This window comes from Sorex araneus, chromosome X (genome assembly GCF_027595985.1).
Source record: "Sorex araneus isolate mSorAra2 chromosome X, mSorAra2.pri, whole genome shotgun sequence".
NCBI classification, from domain to species: domain Eukaryota; kingdom Metazoa; phylum Chordata; class Mammalia; order Eulipotyphla; family Soricidae; genus Sorex; species Sorex araneus.
The window spans coordinates 249,361,015-249,387,937 of NC_073313.1; the positions used below are offsets into that span (position 1 = coordinate 249,361,015).

At 59.3% G+C, this 26,923-nt stretch overlaps 1 protein-coding gene across 1 annotated transcript; it reads left to right on the forward strand.

Annotated features, from left to right (window-relative positions):
- The first annotated feature begins 1,279 nt into the window (after positions 1 to 1,279).
- Positions 1,280 to 25,982, forward strand: IGFBP2 (insulin like growth factor binding protein 2). The gene is made up of 4 exons (XM_004601438.2): positions 1,280 to 1,808; positions 23,504 to 23,724; positions 24,020 to 24,160; positions 25,431 to 25,982. The coding sequence occupies exons 1-4, from the start codon at positions 1,379 to 1,381 to the stop codon at positions 25,593 to 25,595; spliced, it is 957 nt and encodes a 318-aa protein (XP_004601495.2). The 5' UTR covers positions 1,280 to 1,378; the 3' UTR covers positions 25,596 to 25,982.
- The last annotated feature ends 941 nt before the right edge of the window (positions 25,983 to 26,923 follow it).

The window sequence follows — 26,923 nt, forward strand, 5'->3', positions numbered from 1 at the left end:
CTCCAGATTCCTGGGTGGGGGTGAGGTCTCTGAGACATCAATTTCTTTGGGGGTGGATGGGGGAATGGAAAAAGGGAGGAGGAAAAGAGGAAGGGATTCTCAGAGTCAGAAACTGCTCGGGGTGGTGGAGTTGTCCGGTTGGGCCCTTGCCGCCAGTTCTGCGCTCAGGGGTCACCCTTGGCCGTTCTCAAGGGAATCTATTTTTGTATTTTTGGTAGTTATGTGTCAGGGGTGTGGGAAACCTCCATGGAGGGTCGCTAAGGTGTGGGGGTGGTGGGTGGCTCCCCGGTCCCGTCCAGAGACTGCTGAGTGTGGAACCCAAAGTTGGAGTGGACTAAAATCTACCTGAAGGTCCAGCAAGTGTGTGTGTGTATGTGTATATGTATGTGTGTGTGTTGGAGTGGACTGCAATTCACCTGAAAGTCCAGCGTGTGTGTACGTGTATGGTGCGTGCGTGTGTGTGTGTGTGTGTGTGTGTTAGCGTCGACTGCAATCCACCTCAAGGTCCAGCAAGTGTGTGTGTGTATGTGTGTATGTGTGTTAGAGTGGACTGCAATCCACCTGGAGGTCCAGCGTGTGTGTGTGTGTGTGTGTGTGTGTGTGTGTGTTGGAGTGGTCTGCAATCCACCTGGAAGTCCAGCATGCGTGTGCGTGTGCGTGTATGTGTGCGTGTGTGTGTGCGCGCGCGCGTGTGTGTGTGTGTTGGAGTGGATTGCAATCCACCTGGAGGTCCAGCAAGTGTGTGTGTGTGTATGTGTGCGTGTGTGTGTGCGTGCGCGCGCGCGTGTGTGTGTGTGTTGGAGTGGTCTGCAATCCACCTGGAAGTCCGGCATGCGTGTACGTGTATGTGTGCGTGCGTGTGCGTGTGTGTGTATGTGTGTGTGTGTGTGTGTGTGTGTGTGTGTCTTATGTCCGCCGCATTCCTGACCAAGTGAGCGCGGCGCGCCGGCGAAGTTCTCCCAACAGAACGGAACCCGAGACACAAAGGCACGCACGCACGCACGCCTCCCCGGCTCCCGCGCCCGCTAGTCCGCCCCAATCCCCCAAGTTTGCCGTCCCGAGTCGGGGAGAGCCGCGTGGCCGGACGGACGCGAAGGGGACAGCGGCCGGGTTAAGAGCGGGGTGGGCGCGTGGACGCGCGCACAACTCCCCGGCGGGCGCGCGGGAGCGTCCGGAGGAGGTGGGGGGTGGGGGAAGGGGTGGTCTCCGCCAGGGGGAGGGGAGAAGGCAGGGGGCGGGGAGTCGCGGGGCCCTTTAGGACCCGGCTGCGGCGGCCCGGGGAGGAGAAAGCGGCGGAGGAGGCGGCTCCCGCGCTCGCTGCGCCGCGCCACCTGCCCGCTCGCTCTCGCCGCCGTCGCGCTCGCCCGTCGCCGCCGACATGCAGCTGAGACCCGGCGGCCCCGCGTCGCCGTCGCCGCCGCCGCCGCTGCTGCTGCTGCTGCTGCTGCTGCTGGGCGCGGGCGGCGGCTGCGGGGTGCGCGCCGAGGTGCTGTTCCGCTGCCCGCCCTGCACGCCCGAGCGCCTGGCCGCCTGCGAGCCCCCCGCGCCGTCCGCGCCGTCCGGGCCGGCCCGCGAGCCCCGCGCGCACTGCGCCCAGCTGGTCCGCGAGCCGGGCTGCGGCTGCTGCTCCGTGTGCGCGCGGCTGGAGGGCGAGGCGTGCGGCGTGTACACCCCGCGCTGCGCCCAGGGACTGCGCTGCTACCCGCACCCCGACTCCGAGCTGCCCCTGCAGGCGCTGATGCACGGCGAGGGCACTTGCAGGAAGGTCCACGAGGGCGACCTGGGCGCCAGCCGCGAGCAAGTGGCAGGTAACGGCCAGGAAGGGGCGGCCGCCGCCGCCGCCGCCGGGACGAGAAGTTGGGAGAAACTTGGCGGCGGGGGCAGCTGGCGGGTGCGGAGGGACTTCGGGGCCCGAGGGAGTGCAGCCGGAGCGAGGGGCTTGTCTGGTTCGGTGGGAGTTGGGGGAGGGGTGGGTGGACGGGAGGGAAGGGAACCCCGGAATATTCCCATATTCCCCCACACCGCGTTACTCGGGCGGGGATGGAAGGGGAGAAACGAGACTTTTCACATCCCCTGGACTTCCCGAAGGAACGCACCCTGCTTGCATTCTGGAGGGGGGTGGCTCCTGGGGCCAGGGGCGTGGGTCGGATCTGGGGGGAGCTGGAACTTCAGGCTGCAGCTGGAAGGCGGTGATGGCTGGTTGGAGGATCCGGGTGTGTGTGGGGGGGGACACTGCGGGGCGAGGGTCAGTGAGGCCCCCACCCCCACCCTCGTCTCGGGCGAAGATTTCTGAGTGGACAGAGGCACGCTCAGAAGAGGCTGCGTCCTCCCCACCCCTCCTCCCCCCTCCCACACCTACCAGGGACCGTCCATCCTTTATGGGGTTGTGCGGCGGGGAGCAAACTCCTGTTTAAACTTCGCAGGGGAAAACCCCGCCGCGCTCCCCAGCTCCCCAAGTTACTCGGTGCTCCTGTCCGAGGAGAACCAAGAAGGCCCTGCCCCGCGAATGGATGGAAAAGGCGAGGGGGGCGGGGAGGCTTCCCTCGGGAGACCGCAGCAGGAGGTCCTCGGTCCCTAACCCTGGGGGCTGCGGCCCGGGTGGGCCGGGGGCGCGCCCGACGCTCCTGGGTTGGTTGAGTCTGCGCCTCCCAGTGAAGGTTCTGCTGGCTCAGCCAACGCGTTACCCCGCCCCCATCCATCCTAATTTGAGGGGGACCCCCCTCCCACATAGAACGGGCCCCTGAGCTTCTTTGTTCAGAGGCTCCGATCCTCCCTTGCCACTCCCGAGTGTTTTTTATTTATTTTTTTTTAGGGGGGGGAGTGGTCGGGGGAACTCCATTCTATGAAGATCTCACTTGTTAAACATTCCAAAAGCCCTGGCCAGGGCGGGAGAAAGCCAGCCGGACCAAACTTTCTCCAACTTGAAAGGAAGAGGAGAGGCAGAGGGGAGCCGGCCGCCGTCTTGCACACGTCCTTCCCTCCACCTCCCGCGCGGGCTATTGTTTCCCCCCCTGTGCTCTGTGGGAATGGAATTAGGGGTCCAAGAGGGCAGGTTGGGGTGGGTTGGGTGTCTCCAAGTGGAACCCCTCAGTGCTTTCCCCTCCACCCCACCACCCTGGAGCTTGCGCCTAGTTAACCCTTTCTTCCCACATCCTTGGGAAAGGAATGATAACAGCCAGAGCTCAAGAGCTGCAAACTAGGTTTTGCATGCGGGAGGTCCAGATCGAGTCTCGGAACCACATGGCTCTGTCCAGCTACATGGTGGTGGTGGTGGGGGGGTGACTCAAGCACTGAGCCAGGAGTAGTCCTCAAGCACCTCTGGGTGTGGCCCCCAAACCACCCCTCCCCCCAAAAAAAAGAAGAAAGAAAAGAAAAAAACAGAAGAAAAGTCATAATCACCAAGGGAAAAAGATGCAGCCAAGCTCCTTTCATGCACTAGGAGGGGCTCCTCCCTCCCTCCCGTGCTCCTCCCCTCCCCCTCACACCCTCCGCCCCACCAAGCGGAGATTTCCATGGAGCCAAAGGACCCTCCAACAGTCGCCCTCTACGGGGCAAAACTCTCCCCCAGGGACCGCGACTCAGGTTCACCCAGCAGCTGCCCTGTGCATGCTGGGATATTGATACCCTCATGCGCGCACACCCTGGCAAAGGCAAAGCCTGCGGGTTGCTCATTTCCTTCATCTTCCTGTCCCTGTCACCCCAGCCCCAGAGGCAGGGCGCTGAGATGGGGAGATCCACCCCATTCACTCCTCCTTGAGTTCAGGGGGGGCTTTCCCGGGAGAGTCTGGATGCCTCCCCAGTTCCTGCCTGAGACGGGCACTTCTGGGCCGTCTCCCTGTGCTCAGCTGCCTTCCACATCTTCTTTTGTGTTTTGGGACTGGGAAGAGGCGCTGGGTTTGTGTGTGTGTGTGTGTGTGTGTGTGTGTGTGTGTGTGTGTCTGTGTGTCTGTGTGTCTGTGTGTATTGGGGGGAGGTGTGGAATTCAATCACCCCTGGAAGAGTGACCAAGAGTAGGGCTGGGGGGTGGAGGGGGACGCCGGGGCCACTGGAGAAACCTGGGTTTGCAGGGCTGGGTTTGCGTGGCCTTGGGACGCCACGTGGTCCCAAGAGAGAGTGGGAGTTCACAGAAGAACCTTCGCCCCCGACTGCCTGGCGCTGCCTCTGTTTCTCCCCTTTCCCCTCTCTTCTTCCCCCCCCACCCCCCTCGGGAGAACGCACACCCCTTCTCCCCGGCCTGCCTGCGTTCCTCTGTGAGCAGGTTGCTTTGGAGAATTTTAAACACACCCTCTTCTTCCCAGGCAGCGAAACCCCAGCAGTTCCGGGGCTTTGCTCTGGGCTCTTTTGTCTTTGTTCTCAGGACTCAGGAGCTGAGTGGCCGCTTCCTGGGGACGGCTGGCGGTTAGGTGGGGTGGGGGGGGAGGGCACGCCAGCAGGAGCTGACCTCGCATCCCAAGGGGGCGGACGGGCTGGCACTATGTGGGTGCAGAGAAGACTCTCTGGGGGAAGGGGTGAGGAGCGGCTGGGCATGGAGGAAACTGGGGAACAACCCTCCACCCCCAGACCCTGCACCTTAAAAGTGTGCGTGGTGTTGGTCGAGAAAGCAGAGGAAAAAGATGGGCGCCAGGCAAGGCCCCTTTTCTGAATTCAGCCCCGCGACCCCCCACCCCACCCTCCCCCCCGTCCGGTTCAAGGCCAAGCTGGATGTGTTCCCTGGGCATCTCTCCTGGCTGGCACAATGCCTGGAATTATGCGGAGGGGCCTGGTCCGCTGCACGGAGGACCAACCGAGGGAAGCTTTACATGTGCGGGGGTGGAGGCTGAGGGGGAGGAGGGAGGGCCAGGGAAATAAACGGGGGGGGGGCGGTGAGGGGGGAAGGGGGCAGGGGGCAGGGGACGGGAGGGCTGTTGGCAGTTGGGGGAGCGCAGAAAGGGGGCAAAAGCAAGCAGCGCTGATCCACAGTGGTTCAATGTCCGCTGCTGGGAGGGGGAGGGGCAGGGGCAGGGGGGAGGGGCAGGGGACTTCTGGCTCAAAGCGCTCTGTGCATCTCATCTCGCATAAATTTGCATACTGAGTTCAAAGTCATAAAAGAGACTTGGGACCCATCGTCTGACTCCATCCGTCCCGCCCCCCCTCCCCCCTCCCTGCACATCCCCCTTCCCCCTTTCTGCACAGAACGCCCCAAACCAGCTCTGCTGAGCCACTACCCTGAGTCACCACTATGGAGTCGAAGAAGACCTGGGGGCGCTGCTTTGTTGGGGGGGGGGGCTGGCCATCCTGGCTGGGAAAAAGCCTGGTATGTTCCTTGTGTTCCGGGCCCACTAGGCTTAGAGGGATGCCCCCTCCCAGGACACCCCAGGCTGTCCTGCCCACAGGAAGCGCTGGGACTTTGGGTCACTGATGAGTTCCTCTATCCACCTTCCATGTGTGTGCACCCTCAATCTTCCAACGCTGAGAACAGTCCATTCCTCTGACAAGGTACAGCGCACGTTTCTTATTTGGGGGTGTGGGGAGCTCAGGAACTCCCCTTGGCTCTGTGCTCAGAGGTGCTAGGGATTGAACTGGAGTTAGACGCATGCAAGGCGATTGCCTTAAGCTTTGCTCTCTCTCTCTCTCTCTCTCTCTCTCTCTCTCTCTCTCTCTCTCTCTGGCTCCATATTTCAGAAGATGTGAGGAAATGCTTCTGGTCTAATCTTCCCAAAACATCTGAGACAAGAAAAAAAGGCTTAGGACTCTCTGGAAGTGGGGGGAGGAAGATCCCCCAATCCACAGAGGTCCTGAGGGCCTGGCCATGCAACGGGTGGCCCTTGGCTGCATTGGACCATTGTGTCCAGGTAGGCAGAGGGAAAAGGGAACCTTAGCTGTCCCTTCCCGCCAGCTTCCCTTTGCACTGAACATGACAGTGACAGGTCAGTCATTCCTTCAGGTCAGGGGACTGTGTAGCTCGGTACTGCTAGGAGGATGCTTACCCGCTTACCTGTGTGCTCACTTTCAAACATTCGCGGGCGCCTTGGAGAAAGTCGCTGCTCTCCACCATAGAACACGGCAGGCGCCATGTTTCTATGATCTGGACACTGGCAAAGCTCTGGACATTCTTGGCTCTCATGCAAGGGAGAAGAGTGGAGCAGGCAGGGGTGCAGGCGGAGGGGGAGGAGAGAGGGCCCGGAAATATACAGGTGATGCCCACACTGGGGTTGGTGGTGGACTCTCAAATACTACAACATGGTACCATCAGCCCCCCCACCCCGCCCCCTTCCCCACCATGAAAGGCTCTTTGGGGTTTGCTCTTAAAGAAGCCTCCATTGCCAGAGAGTTATCTTGCTCGAGTCTCCCCTTTCCCCATCCTGTCTTCTCTATCCCCTGGAGCCTGTTCTCACCCCTCACCTCCCCGACCCCGTTAGCCCGGTCTAGATGGAGTCTGCGAGCAGAGCTGGAGAAGATCACAGCAGAAACCCCCCATCCAGCCGTCCACTCCCATCCCGTCCCCCTGGAGGAAGGAAGGCCCCGGGAGTGGCTGGGGATCGGAGAGCTGGAACCAGATCAGACCTTGAATGTGAAGGTGCTCAGTGGGCAGCACAGGTGGGCTTGGTGGGTGGAGAAGGAACCACCATTTCCCCCCAAGGCTGTGAGAGCGTAGGCCGCAAGCAGGGCTCCGAGGAGTGAGGTTGTGCATCTCTCCTGGGGATCACAGAGCAGTTGTCCCAGGCCCGCTTGTCCTCACGTCCCTGCTCCCCGGAGCCGGCATGGTACACTGCCGGGGCAGGCGGGAGCCAGGGGCCGTCATCCTCCTGTGAACCCCACCTCTGTGCTAGCTTTGATGCCTCCAGAGCGGCTTCTTCCCCCCATTCTGCAGGTGTGGCTTCTGCAGGTGAGCAGAGAGATGAGGGGACACCTGGTTCTGTGTCTTCAGGACCCCTCAGCCTTCAGGGCCGGGTGAGGGAGGGGGAGCTGCTGGCAGGAAGAGACTCCGAGCTTCTCAGCCAGGGAAGCTCCTGTTCATGGGCCATGTGCAGGCAACCGTGGGCCACGGCTCAGGGCTGCAGGTGCACATCCCTGGGTGCCCGCGGCGTCTCACAGAGGCCTGATGCCTGGGACTTCCAGAGGGAAGGGGCCCCGTGAGCCAGCTAGGACCCCGGCGGGAGGAGGATTGGGTGGGGCAAGCAGACAAGGGTGAAAGCAGCCCACCTTTGCTGCTCCTCTCTGTGGCCTGGGGGTCCTTAGCAGACCTTAGCAGATGGCCAGGAGGACACGGGAAGTGACTGTCCCTCCTGCCTGGGGGTTTGTGCAGGCCGCCCGGGCAGTGGACAGTACCTGTCCACCGTAGGGAACACCTGTTGGCGGCCTGCTGTTGGCAGAGGATGTGTCTCTGCGACTCCTTAGTGAGTGGACCTCTAAAGGAAGCCACCGGGTAGTCAGGTGGGGCCCTCCAGTGGGGTCCCCCGCGGTGCTTAGGGGGTGACGTGGCTTCTGATCACAGACCAAGTTTGAGCTTCAGGTTTTCCTGTCTGCAAATCAGGGTTGTCAACACCAACTGCGTGTGTGTGTGTGTGTGTGTGTGTGTGTGTGCATGTGTGTGTTTTGGGGTGGGGGGGAGGTGCCCAAAGCTAACACACAAACTCTAAGCCCTGGAGATTCCTTTGCAAGGAGTCATTTGCTTTCCATCTCTCGCCTGTAAGACAGAAACGTCCATTACTGCTCTGGCCTACTTTCCCGGCAGCTGTGAAGCGGTTCAAAAGGGGAATGAGGGGCTGGAGCGATAGCACAGTGGGTAGGGCGTTTGCCTTGCATGCAGCCGACCCGGGTTCGATCCCCAGCATCCCATATGGTCCCCTGAGCACCGCCAGGGGTAATTTCTGAGTGCAGAGCCAGGAGTAACCCCTGTGCATCGCCAGGTGTGACCCAAAAAGCAAAAAAAAAAAAAAAAAAAAGGCGGGGGGGAATGAACTTTGCAGAGAGAATAAACCCAGATGACCAGCACGGTTGGAGGCCCACAGGTCATGCTCTGGAGGGTTCCTGGGGGCCCGATACCTGAGACAGACAGTGCCGGGGCTGGGACCTGACTCTAGGCCTAGCTGGGGCCGCCCCGGGGCAGAGCCGGGCCTCTGGCCTGCTGTGCAGGCCTCACTGGCCAGTGAGCTGGTGGCCCAGGGCTGAGGCCCACCTGCAGGGCCTGCTCATGGTGACTCCCCGCTGTCCACTTGGCCAGAGCAGCAGGTCGCCCAGAGCCCCCATCTCAGGGGACGAAAGGGTCAGAGAGTGGAGTTGGCCAGAGACGACCCCCCCTGCCCCCCGCCCAGGACACCCATTTCCTGCTCCGGCCAAGAGACGGGCTTTCAGATCTCTCCCGTCAAATGGAACATGATCCTGGCAAAGAAACGGGCTGTTCTCTCCAACAGAGTGACGTTTCCTTCCCGCTCTCTCCGGGGTCGATCTCTCACTCCCGCCAGGAGCGGGCAGGGGGAGTCAGCATCACTTTCAGGGGGCTGGGGTGGGGGGTGGAGTGAGTGGTGCTCTGCCTTCTGGGACCTCCTCCCTCCTTCCCAGTCTGCATCCATCCCTGGTCCAAGCACACCCCCAAGGTTCGCACCTGTGGGAAAGCAGGGACACTAGGGCCCGTTCTCGGGCATTGATGGGAGTGAGCGGGTGCCCAGGAAATAGAAAAGAGGCTGCTGCCTGAGACCTTGGGCGGTGTGGGTGGGAATCACTGTAAGATGCTGGTGACAGGCAGTGCACCCTTTGTCGGGGGTATCGTCCATCCTGAGATGTCGGTTGGCTTTCACCTTCTTCCCTTCGTCCCTGGCTCCAGCCTTGCAGGAGGACAGTATATGGGATGTAGTTTTATCCTACTGGAATATGCTCATCCCCCCCCAACCCACCCCCCTCCCCTGCCGCCCCCCCACCAACTCCTCCCACCCAGACACTCTCGGTCAGGACTGAAGGGGCTGGCTGGACTCAGAGCCGGCGGCTTCCCCGGGAAGAACGGAGTGGCGTGTAATCAGGGATTGTCTCTCTTTCTTTCCCCCTTTGAATTCTGTCTGGGGAGAGGGCTGCATCTGGCAGCCGCGGGGCCCCTTCTGGCCGTGGGCCCCACATCTCTTCCTGGCCGGGGGGAGGCAGGGGAGGAGTGAGGGGCCAGGGGCTGGCTGGAGGCCCACTGGGAAGGGGGGCGGGGTGTTGGCCGGCAGATCCTGTGGAGTGGGCTGGAGCCCAGCAGGGCGGCTTCTCATTAAGGGCCTGGGGGCCAGGGAGCCCTGGGGCAGGGGCCCTCCCTGGACCTGGCAGGTGGTCTCAGAGGAGGTGCTTCCAGCCCAGGGGGTCCCGGGTGGATGGCAGGGGTGGGTCAGTCTCCCGGGGGGGCGGGGTAGGAAAGGCTGCAGCATCAGCTTGCTCTGTTCTAGCACTGTCCACTTGTCTCCAAGTGCCTCTGGGCCTTCGCCCTGCCTCGCCCTTCCCCCCACCTCTATTGGACCCCCAGGATCCTCCCCCATGTGACAGATGGGAGCCATGGAGCACAGAGGTGAGGAGCATGGCCGAGTCGGGGGCTTCAAGGTCCTGCAGAGTCCCCCTGAGCTGCTGTCTGTTCCCCAGGGGGGGTGTTGGGGCGGCCTTGCCCCAGAAATCTCCTTCCCGCCCCTGTCTCCAGAAGTCCGTCAGGCCTGTTACCTTGACTTCCAGGGGGAGATGCTGAGCTGCCCCTGGACCGTTGCCTCTGCACTCTAGGATCTTCTGATCTGGGGCTAGGGGTGTGGTCCCTCATACCCCGGGTTTGGTGCTGGCTCTTGCCTCATAGTGCAGAGGGCGCGAGCTCAGCTCTGCAGCCATGTAGGAGGGCTGCAAGGAGTTACCTCTAGGCCACAGACCAGTGGGGCTCGAAATTAATAAAGGCAGAGAGAGAGAGAGGGAGAGAGAATGAGAGACGGGGAGAGAAGGAGGGAGAGGGAGAGTGAGGAAGAGAGGGAGGGGGAGAGGGGAAAGGGAGGGAAAGATGGAGAGAGGAGAGGGAGGGAAGAAAAGAGGGAAAGAGGGAGGAATAGGAAGGGAGGGAGAGATAGAGGGAGGGAGGAGAAGGGAGGGAGGTGGGAGGGAGAAGGGGAGAGAAGAAGAGAGGGAGATGGAAAGAGGGAGAGAGGGAGGAGAGAGAGGAGAAAGGGAGCGGGAGGGAGGGAGAAAGAGGAAGGGAGAGAAAGAGGGATAGAGGGAGGAGAGTGGGGGAGAGAGGGAGGGAGGGAGAGAGAGAGAGAGAGGCCTCTGTGCATTCAACTGGATAACATGCTAGTTTCTATAGCACCAGTGGCTAGAGGTGTGTGTGTGGGGGGTGGGGGGGTGGATTAAGGGGCTACCTAAGAGCCCTTGAGGTAATGTGGGACCCGGCTAGCTATACCTGCCTTCCTGGAAAAGTAGGTGACCAGCCTGTAGAGAGTAAGAGGGGGCAAGGTGAGGTGCCCCCAAAGAAACTGGAAAAACCCCAACATCGACCATCGGCGTGGCAGGTCTTTCTCTAGGGGCCCCGCTGCTGCTGGTTTGGCTGCTTGGACTTCGCTGGCCTCCGAGTACCTGTGTGCCCGGCCCCCAAGCCAGTGGGTTCTAGGTCAAGTGGGAGAAGAATAAAGCTTATCAGCTGTGCTGGGGTGCTCGCTGATAAGGCAAGGGCAGGTACACACGGAGCCCTTTAGCACAGAGGCTGGGCCTTAGGGAACCAGATAATCAGAGAGGAGAGGATGTGGCCTCAGCAGGAAGCTCGAGAGAAGGGTTACCCTCGGATGTTACATGGCGCCTGATTGGCTGAGCTTAACCAGGCGGAGGACCCCGGTTCCTGTGTGCCTAGTGTCGAGAAAAAGGGGGATGGGGTGGAGAAGGGTGGGGGTGCCTTTGCTTTGCAAAGTGTTTTCTTCCTTTTTTTTGCTTTTGGGGTCACACCCGTTGATGCACAGGGGTTACTCCTTGCTCTGCACTCAGGAATCACTCCTGGCAGTGCTCGGGGGACTATATGGGATGCTGGGAATCAAACCGGGTCGGCTGACTGCAAGGCCTACCTACTTTTCTTTCGTGCTGGGGGAGGGGGGGACGGGGAAGGGGGGCAGAGAAGGGGGAGGGCGCTTGGGCTGGGTGGGTTTGGGCCACACTTGGCTGTGCTCAAGGCTCTGTGCTTGGGGGACCCTGTGTGCTGAGGTGCTCCCCTTCCTGTCTCTCTGGCCCCCAGGATGCATTCTCTAAGTCTCAAGACACGCAGCCTGGCGGGGGCTTCCAGGGAGTAAGTAGCCAGGCCCTGGGTGTGGTGCCCTTTGTCCCCACTGCTGGTTGGCTTCTACCCGGCCACATCACCATCCGGCTGGAGCAGTGAGGCAACGGTCCCGGGCGGTGCTGGGTCGGGTTGCTGCCTCTTGCAGACCCAGAGCCCAGAACCTGAGGCCCGAGGCGGCTTCACGGAGGAGATGGGAATTCCTCCTCGAGACAGGAGCTGAAGAGGCAGGAAAGCCTGCTGACCTATTTAAAGACACTTATTTATATTCAGGACACTTCTGGGCCCGCTTTGAGTGTCCGGACATCCTTGTAGGTTTCCCGTTGCTTTTTTGCATCTTTGCGCTTCCGTGCGGCTGGCCTGATGGAGGGGGGGGGAGGGGGCGGGGAGCTTTGGCTGGAGAGGGTGGAGAAGGGGGGTGGCGTGAGGGGTGTGTGTGTGGGGGGGGACTCGGTCCTTCTTACTGCAGGGAGCTGGTCTGCAGGGCGCAGCAGCGGATTTGCATGTGGGGCCAGTTGCTGGCCTTCCTCTCCCGGGCTCAGGCTTCCGCTGGCTCGCTGCCTTTCCTTCCTCCCGGCCGCTCTTGTGGCAAGAGGCGCCTGGACAGGGAGGGAGAAGCCAGCAACAAGGACAGGACCTGAAGCGCGAGGCCGGACACTACCGGGTCGATGCGCTTTGTCTCGGCTCCGTTAGCCCCATGTACTCTGCCCTGAGCCCTTTGTCGGCGCAGACTGTGGGGCTGACGGTGAGACCGCCGCCGTGAGACCACCTGGGCCGCACGCCTGTATGTCCTGAGCAGAATGAGAGGAACATCTGGGAGCATCTTGAAAAGCGAAGTCTTAAGGACCAGAGCAGTAGTACAAAGGGTAGGACCTTGGCCTTCCACATAGCCGACGCGGGTTCGATCCCTGACACTCCATAAGGCACACCTGAGCCGGCCACGAGTGATCGTCGAGAACAGAGACAGGGGTGTGTGGCCCACGTACAGCAAGCTAAACCCTGGAGTGGCCACGTGGCTGCACTGGTACCCTGCAGACATTGCGAGTGCTGGGCCTGTATTGGACCTTGATGCCCCATGACCCCCAACAGGTACCATCTGGGCGTGGTCCCACCCATCCCATCCTTAGCACTCCTGCTGTGCTCCCCCAAATTAAAAAAGGGAGCTGGGGGATTGAAGTACGTGCCTTGTATAACACCAGTAATATCCCCAGTATGAAATGACCCTCTCCGGGCACTGCCAGATGTGTCTCTGGGGGCCCCTAAGCACTTCTTGGGAAGACCCCTGCAATGTTGAGTATTTTTAGGCAGCAGGGCGTATGCCTTGCAGGCAGCAGATCCTGGGTTCCATTCTTGACCCCACAAAGCACAAACAACCACCACCACCACCACCACCACCCCAGAAACTTCTTGCTCTTCCCCCCAAGCCTCAGGTAGCCAAATATAAAGAGTTTTGCATGTTCTCTCTGAAGGATGCAAGGCCTTGGGGATGGATATATATTCCAATGCAAGTAAACGAGTGGGTTTGGCTTTATTTTTCACCATTTTAACTGGGCTTTTGGGACACTTGATGTTAAACAAAAATCCTTTTAGTGGATTTAAAAAAAAAAATCTCGGGGTAAGAGAAGCGCATTTGAGGTGTAGTTACTGTCCGGAAGAGATAAGGCCACGGTATTTCTCAAGAGGCAACTGGGGTTGCCTCCCAGAGGGCCTCCCTGATTGCCCTCTTGTGATCACACAGATGTGGGCCCAGAGCACGCGAATAGTCAGGTGTCAGTGTGCGACTTCCCGGAGCTGCCGTTCAGCAGAGGGAGGAGAAATATGGCTCCGTCTGCCCAGGTGCTCAGATTCGAGAGCCGAGGAGGAAGCTGTCATATCGCAAGAGTGACTTTGCTTTGCCCTTGGACTGATGCCCTTCCTGGACCCAGGCAGGTGGGCCGTGCACCGTCAGAGGCCACCTGGTCAGCCCAGCCTCCTGCCACCTGGCATGCCTACCCCCCGCCCCCACCCCGAGCCAGCCCACGGGAAGCTGGACATTTTTCTCTCTCACAGGCCGTAGGTCAGTTGTTTGAATGATTTGCTATGCAACTTGGGACTGGAAACTCTCCTGCTGTGATTTTTTTTTTTTATAGTCTTTGAGCCACACCCGCCATTGCTAGGGGTGACTCCTGGCATTCAGGAATTACTCCTCCTGGCGATGCTCAGGGAATTAGGGGATGCAGGGATTGAACCTGGGTCTGCTGCGTGCAAGGCAAGCACCCAACCCGCTGTACTGTCTCTTCAGCAATTCTTGCTTCTGTTTAAGGCTGTTTCTTCTCTGGTCCTCAAGGAGCCAGAATAACCATTTCCTTTCCAGAGAGCACCCCTGCCGCTTTGCACTGGGGGGGTCCCCTCAAGCCCCTGGAACCACACCAGGGCCATCTTCTCTCCCGTCTCTCCAGCCTCGGCGCTTGTGCTGTCTTCATGCCTTCCTCCTCCCCTCCTGACCCTGTGACCCTCACGGGGCATTCCTTGGACCCCACTCCTAGTTCTTCCTGTTGATCAGGAGGCCAGCTTGGGGTTAGCCCCGACAGGCGGGCAGCTGGCCCTGGGGTTGCTGCACTGGCTCCTAGGAGTATTGGTGAGGTTTCCATGTCATTGTTTTTCCTCCCTTCCCAGCCTGTGAGTCCCGGGGGGCCCCCATGTTTCCCGACAGGCTGCCTGGCATGGGGGGAGAGGAGTGTATGGGGCAGCCAGTGCAGGAAACACTGAAGAGTGCTTTCAAATGCAGAGAAACCCCTAGTCGCAGCATGCCCGCCTGCCACCCCACGCTGAGAGTGGCTGGTATTTAACCATATTTGCTTCAAACCTGCTTTCCCAACTTCCCCAGGGCCCTCCCTGCCCCGTGGCCTCCTCTCAGAGCCAGCCACCAAGTGTGTGCGTGATTTCTTAGCGAGCGCTGCATTGCTAGCTCTTAGCCTAGCGGATGTGTATGCCTGTAACGGATGAACAATATCCACAGTGGTTCTCTGGAAGAATAAGTGGAAAACATGCCTAAAAGGGCTCATTCTGCAATCTTCCTTGTGCCGCCACTGTGGACATTTGCTTTCTAAGATCTGCCCGTGGTGAGAGAGGCAGGCTGGACCCATCTTCCTCTGCAATTCCCCTTTGTGATCTGATTTCATCGATCCAATCACTGAGTCATTGATGCCAAACTTAGATCTGGTGGCAAGTCGTATTCCTTTGTCACTACAGACAGTGCCACTGAGTGTGTGTGTGCACACACATGCGTGTATGTGTGTGTGTGCATGTGTGTGAGTGTGCATGAATGCGTGTGCGTGAGCATGCATGTGCATGCGTGTTTGCATGTGTGTGTGCACTTATGCGTCTGTGCATGTATATGCATGCGTGTGTACGAGCGTGTGTGCATGTTTTGGTGTATGTGCATGTGTGTATGTGCATGTATGTGTGTGTGCGCATGTGTGCATGCTCACGTGTGCATGTTGCAAAGCTGCTGGGGCAGTATTTTGTTTTTTCTTTCTTTCTGTCTTTCTTTTTAAAAAAAATTTTTATTAGTGAATGGGGGCTGTATTTTCCTCCTGCTTCTGGAGCTCCTGGGTCAAGTTGGTGTCAAGTCCATTCCCCCCCTCCCTTGGGCCTTCAGCACAAAGGTCGCCTTGCTGGTTTCCCAGAGGGGATCCAGGGCAGAAATGTTTGGGCCCCGTGGAAGGAGAGAATGCTGATAGCACTGTTTGTCACCTCAGTCCCAGTTTCTGTACCCTTCAAGGACAACCTTGCCCCCAGAGCCTCCCTGACCGTGGTGGCAGAATCTGGTTCCCTTATTTTCTCCCACTGTTGCTTCAGCCCCGCCCTTCACAGCTCTGCTTTTCCAGGAAGGAGGCGGTATTTCTGGGGAGGCCCCTTGAGGGGGGCCACAGGGGCAGACTCTTCGGAGGTTCTGTCCTGTCCTTTCTGCCTTCATGGGGACCGGAAGGTGAGATGGTGCCATGACCGTGTACTTTAGAAAGCTGAGATGGTGCCATGACCACGTACTTTAGAAACCTCTGTGTGTGCCTCTGTGGGTCCGTTTTCAAACTCCTATGGCAGTGAGTGGGACAGATGAGGCAAGGTTGCCTCTGCCAGGTGTCCCAGGGAACACAGGCCTCGGAAAGGCATCTCCCACTAACCCCCAAAGAGTTTTTTTTTTTTGAAATTGAGGCAGGAGCAGAATCACAAAGGAACAGGGTCCCTGGAAGTGCCAGGGCTTGAAGAGAGTTCTTAAAAATCCAGATGGTTCATGGGGCTGGAAAGATAACACTGTGGGTAGGGCCTTGCACATGGCCAACCAGGTTTGATTCCTGGCATCTCGTATGGTTTTTTTTTAATGTTGTTCGTGATGATTTATTACATTCAATATTCCAACACCAATCCCATCCCCATTACACCTTCCTACCATCATTATTCCCACTTTCCCAACCATCACCCAAGCCTGCTCCTATAGCAGGCCCTAAATAATTTATTGTATATTGCTTGTTATAAATAATTCACTGAAAATGATCAAAAAAAGACTTCCTTAGAAGAAAGGGTGTGAAGATGATTGCATCTCACCCTGGAGCCATTAAGCCCTTGTAGAAGAGGTTCCCTAGTGTGTTGTTTCAGGTTTAGCCTTGCGTGTTAATATTTTCTTAGTCGAGATTGGTTACTTTCTACTTGACATCCCATCTAGTGTGGTGTGCCTCTCCTGGTCTACTAACGTGGAGAGTTTGAGATCTCGCTCCAGGAATTCTAAAAACTTGAATACCCCGTATGGTTTTTCAAACCCGGTCAGGAGTGATTCCTGAACACAGAACCAGGAGTAAGCTCCGAGCACTGCTCAGGTGTGCTCCCCAAATAATCCTCCTCCCCCCCAACACCAGGACAAAAATATCCAGATTGCTCAAAGGGCTGAAGCATAGTACTGCATGCAAGAGGCCCGGGTTCGATCCTGGCATCACATGGTCCTAAAGACATCCTTGGGAGCAACCCCAAGCATGAAACTGGGAGTAAGGACCCCCAAGTGAGCAGGGCCAGCTGTGGCTTCATTCCCCACACCCCACCCCGTCATCCTACCCCTAGGTCAAATTCTGTGTCCTCATTCTTTGTAACTGAGCCGATGGGCTGGAGTCCAGGACTGCGGCTCTCAAGGTCTTTATTTTTGTGTTTCTGTTTGGGGGCAATCCCTGGTTCTGTGCCCAGCAGGCTCCTGGTGGTGCTGGGGGGTTGCACAGGATGCTGGCGATCCTATCTGCATGCTAGGCAAATGACTTATCTTTGGAATCATCTCTCTAGTCTTTGCAAGCTCTTCAGAATGGGAGAAGGCTAAAAACCAGGAACCCATTTTCCCGGGCCTGTTTATGGAGCATGAATCCAGCAGGGGGGGCCCATGAGAGATTTGGGGATAGAGGAAGTGATTCTTATGGCATCTCCAGCTCTTCTGCTTCCGGTTAATCATGATGTGGGCTAAGGAGAAAACTGGGAGGTGTTTGGAATAAAGAAAGGAGACCGGGGCTGGAGCGATAGCAACACATTGCCTTGCACGTGGCTGACCCGGGCTCAATTCCCAACATCCCATATGGTCCCCTGAGCACCACCAGGAGTAATTCCTGAGTGCAGAGCCAGTAACTCCTGTGCATCACCAGGTGTGACCCAAAAAGCAAAAAAAACCCAAAAAAACCGGAAAGGAGACCCCCCGACCAGGGGCTTCGAAGATCAGTGCTGTGTGGAGGGCGTCTCCCGAGGTAGGTACCTGCGGGAATCAGAATCTGTGACATGGACCACTGAGGTCAGAGCCCGAGGTTTCAAGCAAAGAACCGTCAGTCCCAGTCAGGTTTGGGTTCATCAAAATTTCCAGAGTTAAATTAGAGGAGAGTTCAAGAGGGGAAGACAGATGCGGAAAACCAGGATATGCATGCACCAGCTAGACATGAAACTCCTTCTGGGATATTCACGTCCGGCCGCCCTTCCTGGCTCAGTTGGTAAGGCCGGGCCCCCATGCTGTTAGTGAAGCCCCTCTGATGATGGCAGAGAGGTTGTGTGTGCTTCTGTTCATCCCTGGGTCATGCTGCCGGGCCTCTGCCCATCTGCAAAATGGGACAACCTGTGCCTCTGACTGTCAAATCTTCAGCACTGGGTGATGCCCTGGTGCATGGCAGAGGACATTCTGCCTTGTGTATTGTTTTGTTTTGCTTTGGGGGCCACACTCGGCGATGTTCAGGGCTTACTCCTGACTCTGCATGCAGGAATCACTCCTGGGGGTTGGGGGAGGGGGTTGCAGGTGATCTGAAGGGATCCTGGAGTTGGAACCCTGGTCAGCGGCTGTGTGCCAGGCAAACGCCCTCCCACGCTGATATTGCTCCATCTCCTCTCCCCCGCTTCCCTTTGGGAAAGCTCGAATTTCTGTTCAAGGGGGCACCTCAGAGCAGACCCCATTCCTCAAGTCCCCTTGCTAAGCCCCCAGGAAATGTATCAGTGCTCAGGGGCGACTCCTGGCTCTGTGCTCAGGAATCGCTCCTGGCAGTGCTCAAGGGAACAGACTACGGGATGCAGATATCGAGCCCAGCCTGGCCGCGTGCAAGGCCAGCGCCCTCCCCCGCTGTGCTGTGTCTCCGGCCCCACGAACAACCTTTCCTTCGAGTGACCTTTGCACAGCAGCCCGTGGAGCTGCAGGCGGAAGTGGTTGCTTCGTAAATATTATTCTGAGCCTCACTCTTCAGCAGGGGGAGAAAAAAAAAAAGCAGCCTGGTGTTTTTGTTCTCAGGGCAAATTCCATCTCTTGCCTCAGTGCTGCATCTGGAATGTTTTCCTGTAGACGGCTCCTGTTGCCCCTCCGAGAGCGGACGGGAAGAACTTGGGACTGAGGAAATGTGGTCCTCCCTGGTTTCCCCTCCCCACCCCTGTCCTTGGCCAAATGAGCCGGGAGAGACTTGCTGGCAGCCAAGGGCAAGCCCTGGGCATCCCTGCTGTGTCCCCTTGGCACCGGAAATGCATGCACCATCTCTGAACTCCCCGGCTGCCCGAGGCGGGAGGTGGGTCCAGTTGGTGTTTAACAGACGAGCAGTGGAGGTGCTGAGAGTTTAGGGCGCTTCTCTAGGGCTGCAGGGCCAAGTAGTACGTACAGCAGGGATGGAGATGGCCTCGGGTCATTCCCTTTAGGCGCTGGAACTCTTTTTATTTTTTGGCTTTTTGGGTCACACCCAGTGATGCTCAGGGCTGAATCCTGGCTCTGCACTCAGGAATCACTCCTGGCAGTGCTCAGGGGACCATACGGGATGCTGGGAATTGAACCCGGGTTGGCGGCGTGCAAGGCAAACGCCCTCCCTGCTGTGCTATCACTCCAGCCCCTGAACACCTTTTAAAATTTATTTTCCCCCTTCTCTTTGTGTTGGCGGAAGAGGGACACCGTCCTCCACCTGCCGCCTTGCTGGCCTCCGCCCACCCTTCCTGTCTCTGCTCCCTTCCCTGGGCACCCCATGGCCGCCCAAGGGAGTCCGGGTGTGCGTCAGCACGCCGGGCACCCCCGCGCATCCTCATCGATCGACCTGTTTGTTGGTGAGGAGGAGATCGATAACGGAGTGGAGAGAAAACAGCCTTGAATCTGGGTGGCCTCCCTGAGGGTGGACAAACTGACCTTTAGCCCACAGCCAGCAGGCCACCTAAGGGCAGAGGGGGCACGGTCCTTAGGTCTGTCCTCCCCGTGGGACCTGCCTCTCCTCCAACCCCGTCTGTAGAGGCACAGATGGTCCCACAGCCTGTCCCCATGGTACCCAACCTACCCCTCCCCCAGTCTACAGAGACAGGGACCCGGGGTCTTGGATGGCCCCTCCGGGATGAGAGATGGGCAAGCAAGCATGTCTCTTGGGACCAACTTCTTTTCTTGTGCCCAGAGATCAGTGTGAAGGTCGCCTGCATCTGACTCTGGCTCGGTTTTTGGGTAATGCTCAGCCTCGGGACAGTCTCTCACCTTAACTTCCTGCCCCTGGGGCCGCTGGCATCTGAAAAAGGATGGATGGTGGGGGGAGAAGCTCCGAAACAGTGCTCGGAGGGTCTGTGGGCTACTTCTGGTGACACTCGGACAGCCACACCTGGCGGTGCTGAGGGCCCTCTGGGTCATACCTGGTGGTGCTGAGGGCCCCCTGGGTCATACCTGGAGGTGCTGAGGGCCCCCTGGTCACACCTGGAGGTGCTGAGGGCCCCCCGGTCACACCTGGAGGTGCTGAGGGCCCCCTGGGTCATACCTAGAGGTGCTGAGGGCCCCCCAGTCACACCTGGTGGTGCTGAGGGCCCCCCGGTCACACCTGGAGGTGCTGAGGGGCCCCTGGATCACACCTGGTGGTGCTGAGGGCCCCCTGGGTCATACCTGGAGGTGCTGAGGGCCTCCGTCACACCTGGAGATGCTGAGGGCCCCCCAGTCACACCTGGAGGTGCTGAGAGCCCCCTGGGTCATACCTAGAGGTGCTGAGGGCCCCCCAGTCACACCTGGTGGTGCTAAGGGGCCCCTGGGTCACACCTGGAGGTGCTGAGGGCCCCCTGGGTCATACCTGGAGGTGCTGAGGGCCCCCTGGGTCACACCTGGAGGTGCTGAGGGCCCTCTGGGTCATACATGGTGGTGCTGAGGGCCCCCTGGTCACACCTGGAGGTGCTGAGGGTCCCCCGGTCACATCTGGAGGTGCTGAGGGCCCTCTGGGTCATACATGGTGGTGCTGAGGGCCCCCTGGTCACACCTGGAGATGCTGAGGGCCCCCTGGTCACACCTGGAGGTGCTGAGGGTCCCCCGGTCACACCTGGAGGTGCTGAGGGCTCCCCGGTCACATCTGGAGGTGCTGAGGCCCCCCCCCCCGGTCACACCTGGAAGTGCTGAGGGCCCCCCGGTCACACCTGGAGGTGCTGAGGGCTGTCTCTAGAGTGCCAGGGATCCCATCAGCGGCCTCGTACTGCAGTGACCGGAGGTACTGCACCAGATGGGAGCAGCAAGCTGGTGCCCCCTCCTTCTGGGAAGCCTGTGGGCTGCAGAGCCGGGGGGCGGGGGTCTGGGCCTGCGGCTGGGGTCCTAGATTTCTGCAGCTTCGGCCCAGGAAAGCAGGAAGAGGGGGAGGGTGTCGAGAGAGGACAGTTTGGGTTGGCTCCGTGGGACGGGTTGAATGCCTTGGCTCCGGGCCACTCCCCAGCACATGGCAAATGCTTCTGTCCCCCTTCCTGCTGGTGGGTGGGAGTGGGGGGCGGGGGAGGGCCGAGGCTGGCTCCTGGGATAGGGTCAGCCTGAGTTTGGTTTGTTTAAAAAGCCAGGCTACCCAGAGCCCCTGGGGAGATGGCCCTCGCGGGGAGAAATTTCTGGCCTTCTGAGAGGGCTTGCTCATTGCAATTGCCCAATTTTAATTTTTCTAAAAGTTTAACCACTTGGGGTAGGAACAATTTTTTTTCTTTTTGTCTCTTTGTCTTTGGCGGACACCCCGAAGTGCTCCAGACTTACTCCTGGCTCTGTGCTCAGAGAGTGTGTGAAAGTACACTGTGTGTGTGTGTGTGTGTGTGTGTGTGTGTGTGTGTGTGTGTGAAAGCACCCCTGGAGGGGCTCCTGGGGACCCTCAAAGTGCTGGGGATTCAACTGGAATCTGCCACCTGCAACGCAAGTGCCCTGCCCGTTGTACTATGTCTCCAGCACCCTAAAAACTTTTTTTTTTGAAAATGGAGAAGTCTTGACTTTTATTCCCCTTCCCTTTCTGCTGTCCCAGGATCGGCATCAACACTCCTCTGGTTTGGGGGTAGCTTTGGTGTTGGGGGTGTGGGGTGTGGGTGCCCTCTGGGGTGAGGAGTGGGCTGTCGGCCAGGCTCTGACGGTCCTTTCCACCTCGTGTTTGGGTCCCTGATTCTCCTCTTTCTGCCCTGCCCTGCGAGGCTCCCAGCCATGGCCAGCGGGCCTACCGCCTCTTGCCTTGGAGTTTGTTGATTTTCTTCTGCAATGGCCTTGAAGGCCAGACATGCAGGCACCAGGCCAGGCCAGTTCCATTCCTACCCTGGGTCACTCTTAAATGTGTGTGTGTGTTTGCGCATGCATGTGTGCGTGCCTCTGTGTGTGTGTGTGTGTGTGTGTGTGTGTGTGAAAGCACCCAGAGTTGACAGATGCCCACATAGACCTGGCAACAGCCACTCTGCAGCGCAAAGGATGTGTCTTCTTATTTTTAGTATTTTTTGGGGGGAAGGGGGGCTGGAGCGATAGCACAGCGGGTAGGGTGTTTGCCTTGCACACGGTTGACCCGGGTTCAATTCCTCCACCCCTCTCGGAGAGCCCGGCAAGCTGCTGAGAGTATCTTGCCTGCACGGCAGAGCCTGGCAAGCTACCCATGGCATATTCGATATGCCAAAAACAGTAACAAGTCTCACAATGGAGACTTTACTGGTGCCCCACTTGAGCAAATCAATGAGCAACAGGATGACAGTGATACAGTGATATTTTTTGGAGGGAGGAGTAACAGGGCTTCCTCCTGGCTCTGTGCTGAGGGTCAGTTCTGGCGGTGCCCAGGGGACCATATGGGGTGCCAGGGATTAAACCTGGGTTGGCCGTGTGTAAAGCAAAAAGCAAGCACTCTAGCACCCTACCCACTGTACTACCATACAAGTTGTTCAGACCCTAGGGGACGTTTTGTGACTCTGCTTCCGGGGCTGGGGCCAGGCCGTTTCGCTTTGCCCAGGTGGCATATACCTGGGTCAGCTGTCCCCGTCCTCCTCCTCCTCCTCCTCATCATCATCATCATCACCACAGACCTGGCATGCGTTTCTGGGCTCTGGGTCGAACGACGACGTCTTTACCTGTAACACTGTCTCACGGGTTTGGTGAAGTCGCCGCTGTTCTGGCCCCACCACGGGCGGTGACGAAACCTCCTGACAGGCGTGTGCAGGAGAGAGAAAGTAGCTGAGCTGGGGTTTCCCCCACTTCCCCCAGGGGCACCCCCCCCCCGCCCCGGGCGGCACATGCTGGTCTGGAGCGGAAGTTCTGTGCTTGATAAAAAGGAGCCCGCTGCAGCCGTCAGACCTGGGTGCAGAGGTGGGAAGCCCCGGAAACTCACTGAAACACCCCCTGCTCGCCGAGACCACCCAGTGTCAGTCGCTGGCAGCCAGGAGAGCATGCCTGGCCCAGTAGGTGCCTGCAGAGTGCCCGCCTGCCCACCCGACACAGGCTCCCAACATCCCAGTGCCCCGCCCACTCCCCAGATCGTGCCTTTCCCGCCCCGTGTCCCAGCCTCTCACCGCCAGGGACAGAGATGACCATCGGCTGCCCGCTTGCTGTTCTCACTTTCCCTGGGGGTGGGGGGTCCAGGCACTCTGCAGTGCTCCAGCCGCTCCTTTGGGGGCTGTAAGTTTCGGAGGGGACGTGAAAGGGAGGTGAGAGAACCCCAGACTTGTTACAACACTGAGCGGGTGGCCTTGGGCCCAGTGCGCTGAATCTACTAGGACTCGGCAGGGCGTCAAGGAGGCTTTTGTCCCTTCCTCCTTGCTTAATGCCCCCTCCCCCGTTCCCCTTCCCGTCCCACCTGCCCAGCCTTGTCTGTCTCACCCATCGGGTGCTGGCAGCGGGGCCTCCGGGTGGGGCCACTCCCCAGACCCCCTCCCTCGTGAGGAAACCGAAAGACTTGGTACAGGCGGGCGTGCCTGGGCAAGGGGCCCCAGGTGCAAGAAGATGAAGTGACCAAGCAAGCTGAGGTCATTCCCTAACCTCGGGGTTCAGCGTTGGGGAGTAGTGTGGGGTGGGGGGCGGGGACCTAAAACCCAGGGCTCCGAGGTGTGCCTGCAGGACAGCAAGGAGGGCTTGGGGCCCCGAGCACTGGAGTACCATATGGGGGTTGGGGCGGCTGTGGGGGTGCAGTGACCCTCCACCAGCTCTGTCTCTTAGAAGATGCAAGTGTAGTGTGTGATCTTGGCGAGGCGCTGGGAAGGTCCGTCTCTACCCCACCTCCTGCAGCCTATTGGTGCTCCTGGAGCACGAGGGTGGAGTGGAGGTGCTGAGCGGTGGGAAGGGGGGCAATGTAGGAAGGGTGGGGGGCACCCCCAAAAGGCCCCTCTCCATGCATGCCTTGGTGGGTCCTGCTGGATGTCCATGCCCCGCTCTCTGCTCAGCCCTGGCCTCCGTGACGTGGCTGAGCCTGGATTTGGATCATCTTGTCCTTAACCCTGGAAAGGGGCCCCTGCCCTTCACCCTGCTCCCTTGCCCCCACTCCCGTGTTGGGGACCCGCCCCGCAGCTCTTCCTTCCTCCGCCCTGCAGAGCCCGCGGACGAGCACCCCGAGGGGGACCTGGCCGAGAACCACGTGGACGGGAGCCTGAACCTGCTGGGCGGTGCGGGCCGGAAGCCCCCCAAGTCGGGCATGAAGGAGCTGGCCGTGTTCCGCGAGAAGGTCACGGAGCAGCACCGGCAGCTGGGCAAGGGCGGCAAGCACCACCTGGGCCTGGACGAGCCCAAGAAGCTGCGGCCGCCGCCCGCCAGGGTGAGGGTCCAGGGGTGCCCCGGGGAGGGCTGCGGGGAGGGCTGCGGGCGGCTCCTCACCCCTGCGCGTCCCCGTCCTTATCCCCGTCCCCAGCCAGCCGTGCCTCATGGGCCTACGGGGGTGCATGGTCACCAGGCCAGGGACATTCCTGGCCCCCGGCCCCCCAGGGACGTCCGGGCGCCCGCCCCGCCCCGCCCCGCCCCGCCCCACCCCTCGGCCCCAAGCACAGCGCCCGTGTGTGCGTGCGTGTCAGCCTGTGCCCGTTCTAAAGCGCCCCCCTTACCGGCGCCCCCAGACCCCCTGCCAGCAGGAGCTGGACCAGGTGCTGGAGCGCATCTCCACCATGCGCCTCCCGGACGAGCGCGGCCCGCTGGAGCACCTGTACTCGCTGCACATCCCCAACTGCGACAAGCACGGCCTGTACAACCTCAAGCAGGTCAGACGGGCCGCCCTCGGGCTGCAACCCAGACACCCGATGGCTACACCCGGGCTGGGGGTGCGGAGGCGGGAGAGTGAGGCTGGTGTGTGAGCACAGGCGTTTGCACATGTGTATGGGCCCGTGTGTGCATATATGCATATGTGCTGGGATGGTGTTTGCATGCCTGCATGTGTGTGCCCTGGGGGGTGCATATGTGTGTGTGTGCGCAGGGTGGTGTTTGCATGTGTGTGTATGGTATGTGCATGTGTGTGTACAGGAATGGTGTGTGCATGTGTTCATGTGTGGGCATGTGTGTGCTGGAATGGTGTGTGCAGGGATGGCATGTGCATGTGTGTGTGCAGGGTTGGTGTGTGCATATGTGCATGTGTGCACGTGTGTGCAGTGATGAAGTATGTGTGAATGTGTGCATGTGTGTGCAGGGATGGTGTGTGCATGTGTGCATGGATGATGTGTACATGCATGTGTGCGTGTGTGCATGTGTGTGCAAGGATGACATATACATGTGTGTGCGTGTGTGCATGTGTGTGTGTGCAGAGAGGGTGTGTGCATGTGTGTCTTTTGTCGGTGTGTAGGGGTGGTACTTGCATGTGTGCATGTGTGCTGGGATGGTGTTTGCATGTGTGCATGTGTGTGTGCACTGTGAGTGTGTGTGTGCATGTTTGTGAGTGTGTTGGTGTTTGTATGTATGTGTGCAGGGTGATGTATGCGTGTGTGCATGGTGTGCACGTGTGTGTGCAGGGTGGTGTTTGTGGACGCGGGTACATTTGGGGAATGGTGCCTTCTAGAATGAATACCTGTCCCCTCTTTAAGCCGGGCAGGCGTCTACCTAGGCCTGAATCTCAGCAGTGCCTCTTCTGAGCTGTGTGACCTTGGGCAAGTGGTGTACCCCCTTTGTGCTTTCCCCTCCTCGCCTGTGCAGGGGCACCAGTGGTGGCCACTAAGTCCCAGGTGGCAAGAGGGTTACATGGCTCTGGAGGTTCCCCCTCGCTGTGGGGACCGTTTCCACAGAGCCCGCGGGGAGGCCCAGGTTTCACTGCCCGCCACACTCTGACTCAACCCAGTACCGGGCTCGCCCCTCCCCCACATGAGCCTGGACCTCCCTGGGGGGGGTGGGGCACCCCCAGCAGCCGCGGAGCTGGTGGGCCCAGCTGGTGGGGTTCAGGGCAGACTCCAGCGTGGGGGCCGGCCCAGAGATGCGGGTGCGGCCGGGGCAGGAAGGCCGAGGCCCTGGCCGGGTCCTTCACGGTCTCCTCATCTCTCTTCACAGTGTAAGATGTCTCTGAACGGGCAGCGTGGGGAGTGCTGGTGTGTGGACCCCAACACCGGCAAGCTGATCCAGGGCGCCCCCACCATCCGGGGGGACCCCGAGTGTCACCTCTTCTACCACGAGCAGCAGGAGGCTCGTGGGGGACACAGCCAGCGGATGCAGTGAATCCCGGCCGGCTGGTGCCCGGGCCCACCCCTGCCCTCAGCCCCTCGCAGAGCCCCCGCAGAGAGAGGAGCAGTCGGATCAAGTGGCTGCAGGGGCGGGTTTTCCAGGAGTGCTGACCTGTGTATTTATATCTGGAAACAGACCAGCACCGGCCTTGGCACATGCCTCACCCCTTCTCTACTCCTCACCCCCCACCCCCCCCACACACCGCTGGACATGCCCTCGCCCCCCTCCCTCCCTTCCCCGTCCCTGCGGGGTGGGGGTGGGGGACCCAGGCTGATCATCTCAGTGCAGCTGGGGTCAAGGCTTTGAGGGGTGGTGCAAGAAATTTTTATTTTTGAACCCCTGTGTCTCTTTTGCTTAAGATTAAAGGAAGGAAAAAATAAAGTGTGTTGTCTGGTGTGAGTTTGGAGGGCCCCAGGGGAAAGAGGTTCTGAGGCCCGGGACCAGCCTGGTCCAGACTGGGGGTGCGGTAGGCAGAGCACCACCCGAACCTGGTGCAGATGCCCACCTGAATCTGCTTCTTCCTGTTGGACCACCACTGGGGCAAATGCCCATCCCCCACCCCCCCTGTGCTGTCCCTATTAGATGTGGGTTTGAGGGAGGAAAGCTGGGGTCTGGGGGGTCGCTAGCTTCCTCTCTCACGCTGAGGGCTCAGACCCTGCAAAGGGAGGGGGGAACAGAATGGGAGAGTAAGAGGGAATGTGTCTGCCACAGAGGCAGGGTGTGGGAAGGGATGGGGAAGGTGGAGGGACACTGGGAGCATTGGTGATGGAGAAAGGGCACTGGTGGAGGGATGGGTACTCAAACATTGTTAGATTGAAATGTAGCCCTGCTGTCGTCCAGTTGTTCATCGGTTTGCTGGAGCGGGCACCAGTAAGGTCTCCATGGTGAGACTTGTTACTGTTTTTGGCATATCGAATATGCCACAGGTAGCTTTCCAGGCTCCGCTGTGAAGGTGGGATACTCTCGGTAGCTTGCCGGGCTCTCCAAGAGGGGCGGAGGAATCGAACCCCGGGTCGACCAAGCATGTAAGGCAAACGCCCTACCCGCTGTGCTATCCCAGGACTGTTGATTGAAGTGTAATCACAAAAATTTGTAAGTCTGTAACTGTATCTCACAGTGATTCACTAAAAAAATAATAATAGGAGTTGTAGCTGTAGCACAGAAGGTAGGGCGTTTGCCTTGCAGGAGGCTGACCCGGTTCGATCCCCAGCATCCCATATGGTCCCCTGAGCACCGCCAGGAGTAATTCCTGAGTGCAGAGCCAGGAGTGACCCCTGTGCATTGCCGGGTGTGACCCAAAAAGAAAAAAAAAAGAATAATTA